General features: G+C 46.4%; 1 protein-coding gene across 1 annotated transcript; it reads left to right on the forward strand.

Moving 5' to 3' along the window:
- The first annotated feature begins 8,841 nt into the window (after positions 1–8,841).
- Neurog2 (neurogenin 2) lies at positions 8,842–9,657 on the forward strand. The gene has a single exon (XM_076865369.2). The coding sequence runs from the start codon at positions 8,842–8,844 to the stop codon at positions 9,655–9,657; it is 816 nt and encodes a 271-aa protein (XP_076721484.1).
- Positions 9,658–12,023: the final 2,366 nt, after the last annotated feature.

Raw genomic sequence — 12,023 nt, forward strand, 5'->3', positions numbered from 1 at the left:
TTGAAGTCATCATGACATTTATGTTATGGTCAATGGCACTAAGGTATACTGACTACAATATTTACTAAAATATTTATTATTCGTTTGTCTCTACTGTTAATAAAAGTGGACAACTTGAATTCGTTCTGACTCACAGGTAAAACGCTAAATTACGTCCTTGTACGTACTATCTTTGACCCTTGGGAAAGCACAATAATTTCTCTGACAAAGTTAAGGACAAGTACATTTGGAAAGGAGATGACAATGGGGGGCAGATAGGAATTTGGGTGCCTCGATACGGGGTGAGGCCTAAGGCAAGTGAGTTGTGTTCCTCACCGACCCCCACATTTTATACACATGGCACCTAGCTGGGAATAAACATAAAATACAATCTGGAAGAGAATAAAAATGAACCAGGGGAGGAACAAACATTCGAAGATGAATCTGGAACGAGGCTCAGGGTGCATACATACAACACAGACTACTCAGATAAGTTATATAGCCCCTGTTCACGGCCTGGAGCCCGTCTTTTCCCCAGCCTATTGGTTCCTGGCGTCACTTCTAGCAGAACTGGGAAATTCTCAGAAGTCTTGAGGACTAAATCCAGTTGTTCTCAAACTTGGCTGCAATCAGAACCACTAGAGATGTTTTGTGTGTTCACTTCGGCTCTAAGGCGCTCACAATCGACGCTTTTGAATCCCTAAGTCAGGGAGCAGCTGGGCACTGCGAGATTGTAACTGGAGCCGCAGGTGAAGGCTGCGGGAGGGAGGGTCTGCGAAGCGCTGCCAAGCCCACCGTGGTGTTCGCTGACTGCGGGCCAAGGAGTTTCCTGGTGGATCCCTGGCCTCGCCGCACCCCGCCAGGGGGCGCCAGGACCTCACTTCACTCCCTTAGAAGGCTCGTACCCTGTGGCGCTCCCAGTCCTGGACCCGCCGCACGTCCACAAAACACTCAGGTATGTCAGGAAGGGAGAGCGACCCTAGAAGCGCACCCGGCTGCAAGGGGTGTCTCTTCCAAACCCCGCGCGCTCGGGCTCCCCTGGTCACCGCCCTAGTGTAAGACCGTGTTTTGTGTTTTGTGTTAAAAGCTGTCTCCGCCCTGGTACTGCTAGAAGGCGTAAATGAGTGAGGGGCGGGAGGGGCGGCGGGGGCAATGCAGAAAAGAGGCGCCCGGGACTGAATACCTTCTTTAAATTACTGCTGACACCTCGGTTCCAGGCCCCTAAAATCTCAATCAACAATCCATTAGAACTCAACAGGAGTAAAACTAAATCCTCGTTTAAGTGTATTTATCCGATCTCCTTTCTCTCTTTCAAATGCTAAATCCATTTCAGCATATGCCCCCTTCTTTCTCTCGCCTTTCTCTCAAGACTGGCAGCCCATACCACTCTTGTAAATATGAAAGATGCTAATCATATGACATATCACGTCTCCGTCGGAGCCGGAATAAAGCCTTCAGATTTGGGATCATTGCCTCCAGACAACAGCTTCATCAGCCGGAAAGTTGGTTTTTTTTTCTCCTTTCCTTCAACTCTCAATCCCTTCTTTGTCTGGAGGAAAATGCAGCCGACTCGAGCCACCCAGGCCATATGGTTCACTCTGTATTTTCTTAGTTGAATTCTGAATTGTTTCTGTGACTTGCGAAGTTTTTTTGGAAGTGCGTATAAAGACATAGAAGAGCTACTTGTGCAAGGAGCGCTGCCCGACGCGCCGCGGCCGCCCCCTCCCGGCCGGGAGACCCAGCCCTAGCTCCTCCGCCCAGGGTAATATCAGCAATCGCATTATCACAAGGTTATGACTGACAACCGAGAAGGGCACAGCGGTGTGGTTTGCAGGAAGCGAGTACTGTGAGCCTGGCAGGGCCCCTCGCACCTAGTAGGTGCTTGAGAAATACTGGGCGGGGTGGAAGGGGATTCAAGAAAGAATAACTCCGCTTCAAGGATTGACCTTGAACGCTTTGCATTCTCAAGGACCTGTGGATCCCTTGGGGCAGGTGGTGGTGGTGGGGGGACTGCATTCTCGCCCTCTTCTGTCTCACTGTATTGAATTACATTCTTTTATTGTCTACATAATACTTCGTTTTCTGACGTACATAACTTTTTTTTTTTTTTCTTTCAGTCGATTTATTTGAATGTAAGCTGTATGCGGGTAGTAATCGCGTCTGTGTGGTGTGCAGTGTTTCCGGGGTTGGTACAATACTTGGCACGCACTGGGTGCTCCTTTAAAGACAGGAAGGAGGGATGAATCAAAGAATAAGTTAAAGTAATAAATTGATATTTCATTTCCTAAAGGTATAGACTAAGAAAGTTTCTCTGTTAAAGATCCGAATTTACCTCAATCTCAGCCCTTTGACATATCAGTGAGAAACAACAATTCGTTTATTTCCAGGAAAGAATTCAGTTTTTTTTGTTGTTGTTGTTGTTGTTTTTGTTTTTAGTGGGGAGAGGAGAGGGGAAAATCAGCTTTCAAGATCTTTATCCATTTCTCTGAATAAGTTTTGTGTTTTCCGGGTTCGGGACAGACCCTGGGAGGGAGCAGGCTGCCAAATTTTCTTTCTCTCTGTCTAACTCCTTACACAAACCCCAAAGGGCCCTTTCACCAAATCATTAAATTCTACAGAGGTGGTCAAGCCCGCACTGCTTTTCATGAAACGGAGAAAGAAAAGGGTCCTTGAAGTTTAGAAGATGCCCAAGGAAAACTCCTTGAATGACATCAAAAGAATGAGTTTCCATAGCTGTTGAAGCACGAGGGCAGTGTATCCGCACAAAGGGGGATCGGGGCACCGGGACGGGCCCACCGCTCTGTCCCAGGACAATTGGGTCACTGAAATAGGGAATTAATTACCATTGGAGAGTGGGCAGCCCATTCACCACTGGCTGAGTTTTATTAAACGCCAATATAAATAACAAAACAACTCTTGTGGTTGCACTATTCCTACACGCCAAAGGAAGGATTATGCTGGGGATTAACATCTTAAAGTCTATGAGACTTTCTGACTCAAGGCTCGGAGCTGGTAATCGTGTTTGTCTCCTGGTTCAGCGATTAGTGCTCTCTTTCTTGCACTTTCCCCTGGATAGCCAATGTCCCTTTTTGCAGGCACAGAGGCTTGGAGAGGAGGTTCCCTCCTTAATGGGCCCCCAGCTTCCCACTCACGCACCGGCTGTTCTTTTCCAAACCTCACCTGAGGAGAACAATGAGAAAGCTAGTCCAGGTTGGCATAATCGACAGTGATTTCTTTCCTTAGAGGTAAAGAAGGGCGCTTGGGGTAGCTGGTCGCAGTAGGGGCAAGGGAGAAAGTAGGTCAATGAAGAGAGCAGGGAGCCTCCCAGCACCTGCGGGGCAGATCCTGCTATCAAGCCGATCTTGGTGTCAAGCCCGAGTCCCTGCATGTTTGTCTTGGGACACCAGAACCTGTTGTGCGGTTTGAGTCAGTGGTCTCCGGAATAGGGCTCTGGCCTGGGAGATGATCTTGCCTACCCTCAATTCCCGCTAGCTGATTCCTCCCATGCTGGGAATATCAACAAGCGGAAGGGCTAGCGTAGGGATCTACCCGGGATCTCTCCAGAATTCAGTCCACGCCGAATCCTCGCCGGACAGGATCCATGCGTAAAAGCGAGGGTGAGACCAAGAGTTCCAAGTAGTAGCGGCCTCTGGGGACCCAGACCAAGGCAAGGCGTTAGTTTATATTAGTTTCCTTGGCTCCTTGAAGCTTCCCCAAAATCCGAAATCACGTTCGCTTCCAGTTCTAACATCACCAACAAGGAACCCCCAAATCGCAAATCTCTATGGAGAAACAGGGGAGCCTGTTCCCACCCCAGCCACCCCTGCTCTGGAAACTGCGTTTCTAGTGTCTAGGGGAGAACTTTCTCGCCATATTTGCACCTTTTTGAAAGATCATCCGGAGGATAAGGATTTAGGTTATGAACTCTAGCTGTGCAGGAACGTCAGTCAGCCCTTTTTTTAAACAGACATATTCTTTTCTTGTATCCTGGAAAGACAACCAAAACTTTGCTGTTGTCCTTCGGAGAAAGGGCGCCCTCTTGGACGCCCCCAGATATTCACCTGCAACAGCAAGGCTGGGACCAGTTGGCCTCTTTTGCGACTTGTGAGGTCGAAGTGTGGATGGGATGTAGCCTATGGCCCCACAGTAACACCTACCCTAAACTTTAGGGCTTTTGGGTCGTCTTAAAGTTCAAGCTTCTTAGAAACAACAAAGACTTTCTAAAGATCTCCACCCCCTCACCCCTCCTCTTACTTCACTTTTCTCTTGCTACACGAACTCGCCTCCCCTTTCTTTCTAAGGCTAGGGGATGAGTTTAAATCATTGTGCTCCCATTTCTTGATAACCGCCTGCTTTGAGCTTTTGTTCTCTTAAAGTAGGATTGCATACTGAAAAGAGGGGCTGAAGATGAACAGTTTGACCCTTTAGGACAGTTCACGCAATGGACAGGAGCGGCCCTCGGTCACCATCCTCGCTGATGCTATTCACGCTCTCCCCTCCCACTTCACATAACATTTCAGCCTCGTTTCATCTGGACAATCTTTTAGACCACACAAGTGCCTCTTGAATTTATTTAAGTTAAAAGAGTGCTAGAAGGACCCAGCTAAGGATATTTGGTGTTGGTCACGTCTTCGCAAAGCTGAGTACAAATCGAAATCTTTCCCCCAACCACTGCAAGTAAAACTGAGCAAAATGCTGAACAAATAGAATTCCGCTAGCTAGGCAACTGAGTCTGGAAGGTTGGTCTCTGGATTGCATGAACGGTATTAGTTTGTCCTTGTGCTTCTTTTCTTTTCTTATGCATTTTGCATAGTGGTACATATTTCCCGAAGTGTTCCAGTATCAAGAGGGAGGCAGCTCTCTTGAAAGCTGCAGCATAAACACAGAAGAGTTCCATGATGATATTGAAGGTGACTTTTTTACATCTGTACTTTCCACAGTAATCTAAAGTACCCCAGTGCACATATCCAAAGAAGCCGTTATTTTAAAAAAATTCTATGAAACATAATATCTTTGTATCTAAATGATTTAGAGATTGGTTTATACCAATATTTTAATACATACAAAGCCCTAAGGTTTTTTTTTTTTTTTTTTTTTTTTTTGTTATTTACAGTATTGGAATACTGTTTTCTTTTAAAGGAAACTTCCAGAATAGGAAATGTACAGTTTATCTTAATACTATTTTCCTATTTCTAAACATCTGCACAGCATACATTCATATATGCATTATTTAAAAATATATATTTAGTTGTCAATGGACCTTTAATTAATTAATTAATTAATTAATTTATATGCAGTGCTGAGAATTGAACCCAGTGCCTCACACCTGCCAGATGAGGGCTCTACCACTGAACCACAACCCCAGCCCCTCATATATGCTTTATTAACTTCTCACACATGGTGGGGAAGGTGAATTTTGTCAAAGGAAAGCATGTGCCCTTTTAGTGAATCATGAAAACATAAAATCCTAGGAGAATATATAAACTGAGGAGTCAGGCACCCAAATACAGTTAACAATCAACTAAAGAAACCCACTGGATGTTTCACTAGCACTAAGCATTAGAACCAGTTTGAGCTCATTGTTATTTGTGGTTATGTAAGTCTCCTGAGGCTTCCCTTTAAAGTCTCTACTTAACTGGATTCCAGTTCTGCTCTTTCTGTTTTTAATATTTTGTCATTAAATCAACCTATCACTTCCTAGATAAATCAAAATTTGAAAGCAACCTGTCCAAAGAGATATGTTTCTACTGATACCAAAGAAAACCTTCCTTTGTTTTCTATTGCATTAATCTATTGGCTTGTCTCTCCTTGCAGGCAGCCCCTGTGAAGAGATGTAGATATCCAAAGACTGTCACACCATGGTTCCTCCCACTATCCCAGTATTTATTTTTAGCAGTCTTTGATCATTTCCTCAGAAACTAGCTTTCTCATCCTTTATTTCATTCAAATTCACAAACAAAAACCCTGCATTCACTCCAACAAGTTCCTTCAATTCTTATTTGGCTAGACAAGACCACACCCTTGGTCAATTTTCTTTTAGGAGGGCTTTGAGAAGAGTATTTGTTTGGGATCAGTGATCATTGCCTATAAAATAATGCTCATGTGTACATGCAACTAAGTAAAACAATTCTGCCATCTTTCACTACTGACCTATCTTTTGCTTGATCAAATTTCTTTATGAAGTTCTGATTCTGTAGGTTCCCGAAACCTGAGAGAGGCAGATGTTGTATGCCACGGAGACTAAATGTGTCTTCCTTTTCATTTGAGCACTTATAACAAATGAAATCAAGCTATTCAGAAAGGATTTAAGGAGGGACTGAGAAAATAATGCTTTTAAATTTAGGCAATTTGTTTTAAAAGAGGAGGAATTGAAAACATCAATATGAAAGAGCAAATTGAAAATTATTATAGTTTTCAAACAATTTCAAGATAGAAGTCTCTTTCACAAGATTCTAATTTTCATGTTCTGCACTTTGTGCCTTCCAATCTTGCTCATTACTTCCCTGCAGAAACATTAAACAAGAGAAGACCACGTCAAAAACACTAAAAACCCACTGAAACACAACTTATTTTCAAGCTCTACAAGTCCAGGGAGACAAATACCAGAAAATAATATTCTTTTGCTTTTCTTGGACTTCTAACACTCCAGCTTCCCCTCCTAAAAGCTTAATTTGCAAAAGGGATCTCAAGAGATGACTCTATAGTTTATTGGAGTCCAGATCTATCCCGCCACTCGTGTAACTGCTAAGTAAAACTGGCTCCAACGCACATTTAAGGGGTCTCTGGTTCTGCCTCTAAGAAAAATCAGCCACGGTGACAAGAGGGTGGGCCTGAGTTAGGGGGAATAGGGGAGGGCTAAGTGTAATTTAGAACAAGTTTCCTCCTAAGTCCAGTAGCCCTTCAGCTCTTTTTTCTCATTGAAAAGAGGGAGAATCGGGAGGAAGGGCCCCATGTCCCTACAACGCCCCCCAGCGCGGACCAGAGGTCACAGAAATGTCAGCGCAGCCTATTCGCTCGCAGGAGCAACAGCTCCGCCACTCCTCCTGTAATGCTGGCTGCCACCCACGCAGGAAGCCTCCTTTACTTACCCGCCTCTCTCTAAACCGAGGTTAACCTTCTCCCCACTCAAGGAAAAGAAAAAAAAAAAAAAAAAACTATGTTAATGACAGGAGCCTCAGTGTGCCTCAGGTAAAAGAAGTCACTTTCAGTTCTAACATGAGTGCTCTTGATTCTTGCTTTCTCTAAATGCTGATCAAATGCTCCAACTACATCATCCCTTCTAGGAGACGCCTCTGTGAATTCCCAATGTCCTCTCACGTCACCCTCCCACTCCAGTTTATCTGGACCCCAAACTCCTTGCTCACAAAGTGCCCACAGCTTGTCATCCGTATCCCTTTCCTTTCCTAGCAAAATGAATGTGTTTAAAAAATCGTGGACCATTTGATACAGCCCCTCAGGGGCTTTGCCAAGAGACTCCCGGCAGCACCACAAGGCTAACTGCTTTCCCCGGGATTCTGACCCCCATTAACTAATTCCTCGGCTCCCATCGCCTGCGAGCTAGAAGGCCGAGCAGTGCTGGGTGGGATGCGTGTGCGCGCGCGTTGGGGCGGGGGTAGCTGTGGCGGCCGCGAGACAGGGGCGGGGGTGGTACCCCGGGTCCCCCCATCAGCCCCCAGAGCTCGGGCCCCTAATGAGCTGCTGAAAGGGAGCGGGCTCCGGTGCGCGTGGCTCCAAGGCCTCCCGGAGTCCGGGGCGCCCTGATTGGCCAGCTGCGCCTCGCGACCTCCATTCATTAATAAATTAGCGGCACGCTCCAGCCGAGCGCGAGCCACCAATCACAATGGACAGCGGCCGCGACAACAGCCGCAGCTTGAGCCGCTGCCGCCGCCGCGGCTTCGGCAGCTCGGGATGCAGCCTGGAGCTCCAACAGGAGCTTTAGAACCATTTTATGCTGATTAGATAAAGGGGGGAAGGAGAGGCGGGGGTGGTGGGAGGAGGAGGATGGATGGCAGGGCCGGGGGAGGAGGGGAAGGGGCTAAAGAAAGAGAAAGAAATGAATGATGATAATGCAATGAAAAGAATAAGCCGGGAAGGGAAAAGCGGGGGATAAGGGGGGTCAGGACAGGAGGGAGGAGGAGACGGCGAAGGGGGGGGAGGGTACGGTGAGGTGGGGGCCCGGGGGCAGATCTGATTGTTTTCTGGGTGGTATATAAGGGGTTTTAAGGAGAGTCGTGTGCCAGACACGCAGCCACTGAACCACAAGCAGCTTCGCTTTAACTGGAGTGCCTGAAAGTCGCGTGCCAAGAGCCGCACGGCCAGGGACTGACTGACAGACAGACACGCACCACCACCACAACACACGAGACCCGGGCGGGCTGCCGCCGCCGCCGCCGGGGCTCTTGGCAAACTCGCCTGTCAGAGAGGTCCCCTGCAGAGCCGCGCCACAGTAGCGCCAGGCCCGCTTCTTTCCAGCGTAGAAAAGGACACAGCGTTGCTCCCGAGTGCGGGGAGATTCCAGGCACACGCCAAAGTAATAGTTACGCTGCGGCACATTAGAACCAACTAGGTAAGTATCCACGCCGTAGCTTCCAACTTTGCAGGCTGTTTCCTCCACTGAGTCGAACCACGCCTGCACGCCCTCTACTCCCCGCAGTATTTCTGTTGCTAAGGCTGCAGTTCCTACTTCGGTCGGGAAGAGCACTGATTAGGTTTCCTTCCCCAATTATGTTCCTCCTTTGAGCCTTTCGGAGCCTGTCCTTGCGTGTGCGCCTACCCGGCACGCAGCAGTGACAGGGAGAACGTGTCCGTTTGTATATATACATCTCATTTGCCTTTTCCTCCTTCCCTGCTCTCTTCCTTAGGATGTTCGTCAAATCCGAGACCTTGGAGTTGAAGGAGGAGGAGGACGTGCTGGTGCTGCTCGGCTCGGCTTCCCCAGCCTCAGCCTCCCTGACCCCGTTGTCGTCCAGCGCCGAGGAGGAGGAGGAGGAGCTGGGCGCGTCGGGAGGGGCGCGTCTGCAGCTTGGGGCCGAGGCCGGGCAGGGGGCGCGGGGCAACTCAGCGGCGGGTGCCGAGGGCTGCAGGCCCGCACGGCTGCTGGGTTTGGTACATGAGTGCAAGCGGCGCCCCTCCCGATCACGGGCAGTCACCCGCGGCGCCAAAACTGCCGAGACTGTGCAGCGAATCAAGAAGACCCGCAGACTGAAGGCCAACAACCGCGAGCGCAACCGCATGCACAATCTCAACGCGGCGTTGGATGCGTTGCGCGAGGTGCTCCCCACGTTCCCCGAGGACGCCAAGCTCACCAAGATCGAGACGCTACGCTTCGCTCACAACTATATCTGGGCGCTCACCGAGACCCTACGCCTGGCAGACCACTGCGGGGGCGGGGGCGGGGGCCTGCCGGGGGCGCTCTTCTCCGAGGCGGTGCTACTGAGTCCCGGAGGCGCTAGCGCCGCTCTGAGCAGCAGCGGAGACAGCCCATCGCCCTCTTCAACGTGGAGTTGCACCAACAGCCCCGCACCGTCCTCTTCTTCGTCCTCCAATTCCACCTCTCCTTACAGCTGCACTTTATCTCCCGCCAGCCCCACAGGGTCAGACATGGACTATTGGCAGCCCCCACCTCCCGACAAGCACCGCTATGCACCTCACCTCCCCATAGCCAGGGATTGTATCTAGAGCTGCCATCTCTGCTTCCCACGCCAGGGCCATAGTGGGTTCTCTTTCCTGGTTCCAACCAAGCCCTCCTCCCATTTCTTCCTTGCCCCTACTTTTCACTCCCTGGAAACCACCTCACTTAGAGCAGATGTAGCCGTTGTGATTTCTCGGTTGGTTGTTGCATTCCTAGGCTTTGGGGTTAACTTCGTGCAGTCGGGTTCTGATTTATTGAAGGTATGATGAGTCAAAGAGGACAGTGGCGTTTGGGGGCGCTTCCTGAGACTGAAAGGACGCTGTGAAGAGATGAGGGTGGCATATCTAACGAATTTGTAGGGCGGAATGACGCTCCTCCCCTCTCTCGGAAACGCCAGAGGGGCAACTCGGTGCAGTTCGTGTGAATCTCCCAAGGGGAATGCAACTGGTTCCTGTGATCTCTTCACCTTTGCTTCCACATAGAGATGTTAATGTCGAGTAGAAAGACATGGATCTTAGCATCTGAATGATTTTATCGGTAATAATATTATCCACAGATTTGCAATGGCTGGCATCTGCTTTATTCCCATTGCTGTCTGCAGGCTGTGGGAATTTCACCTGTCAAACCAAACTTTCCCTTTCTGATGTGCACTTTGTTCTTTTTCCCAGATTCGTCACAATGCCTATTGTTCCGTTCTTCTCTTTCCTTTTTCTTCCCCATTTTGCCATCTGTCTCTTATGATTTATAAGGGGGGAAAAACTTGTTTTGTTAGAGGGCCAGGTTAGAAGTCATTGTATAATTTGTAGGCTTTGTAATGATTGAATGCAAGCGTGGAAATTTAGGCTGAACTCTCTATCAAAAGCAAAAATGTGGAGGAAAAGGGAAAAATCGGGAGGGAGGATTGCTTCATGCATTATTTATCTCGACCTTTTAGGGGAGAAGGAACTCCTCCATTCTTTCAAGAGATTAGAAATAAATCAACAGTCTGAAAACCTAAGCAGACACGGAGCATTATCTGAATCAGCCACACACGTGTTCTCTTCTATTTATTATAAAGAAAAATTTCATGGGAAAAGTATGTATTTTTTTGTATATTCTACAGAGTTTATTCTAGTATGTATTTACATCTTGAAGAACAAGAAAATTGTTCTTGTGATTAAGCTATAAATAAAGTATCTAATTTTCATAAGTTTTGTGTATTATATTCTAACTTTCTCTGGCTTATGTGACTTTTAGATACAGAATAAGTTGTGTGTTTTTTTTTTCCCTGAATTTCTCCCCATGTTAATTGAATATAGCACTTGTATTTGTTGGCAATGTTTGGTGTGGTGTTTCACTAAGGAATTATGAGAAGCTGAAATAAAATTATTCCTTACTCCCAATACAAACACAAACTTTATAAGAAATCGATTTCTGAACAAAGTAAGCAAAAAAGGGCAGAGAAGAACTTGAATGATAATTAAGTCACAATAAACCCCACAGTTCAGAATCTTGGCTTTAAAAAATAATGAAGTTGAAATTTCTTGGTGGAGAGTGTAGAAATTTGGCTCTTACTCTTCTTTTGGCTTCAATTTTCATTTGTAAACTGTACTGATTGGAAAATGATGCTTAAGCATCCCACTTCCAGCTCTATTATCCACAATGGAACAAATAAATTCATTATTGGAAGTTGATTTTCCATTAGCTATTTTAACAAGCTAGTTGGTGTGAAAAAAAAACCTGGGTGAAGGAAAGAGTGAGCTTGAATAAAAAGAATACATCTGAAAGAAATAGCTCTGCTCCCTAATATTTGTCCAAATAATTACGTATTCAAAACTTCTTAAAGGAGGAAGCAAAAATGATGCAACTTTCATCTTAATCTCCAATGCAGAAATGAATGACCTTTGGTTGACCTTGGTTTAAAAATGACCAAGTTAAAGTGGACCACATTCTAGGATTGAGTACAATTCTAGGATTAGGTTGCTTGGGGGAGGGTGTCTATGAAACTGCCAGCTTAAAAAACAAAAACATATGATTAAAAAAAGTGATGGTAGCTCAAGGTACTCAACTACCCACGAAGATCTACTTCTGCTTTGAACAAAACCCTCCACTCCTCTGCATAAAGCAATGATATTTTTTTCCTGAGATATCTGGGATGGCTCCTTCTTTCCATCCATAGGGAAAATATTCAATGTTTCATATTTTAATGATTCCATTTTTATCAAAGGAAGAACCAACTCAAGGTTTTTGTTTAGTTTTCTTACTGAATATAAGAGGAACCTGTTGAAAAATACCTTCTAATTTAAAGATAGAATTATTCTCAGCCAACAGTAAATCATCTGTTATGGGGAGAAAGTGATATTTCTGTTCATTTATGTTTTAAGTGTTTAAAAATTCAAGTCAAGCAAGCAAAGGACTTAAGAAAGTTTGAAAA

The sequence above is a fragment of the Callospermophilus lateralis genome, chromosome 8 (genome assembly GCF_048772815.1).
Source record: "Callospermophilus lateralis isolate mCalLat2 chromosome 8, mCalLat2.hap1, whole genome shotgun sequence".
Classification (NCBI taxonomy): Eukaryota; Metazoa; Chordata; class Mammalia; order Rodentia; family Sciuridae; genus Callospermophilus; species Callospermophilus lateralis.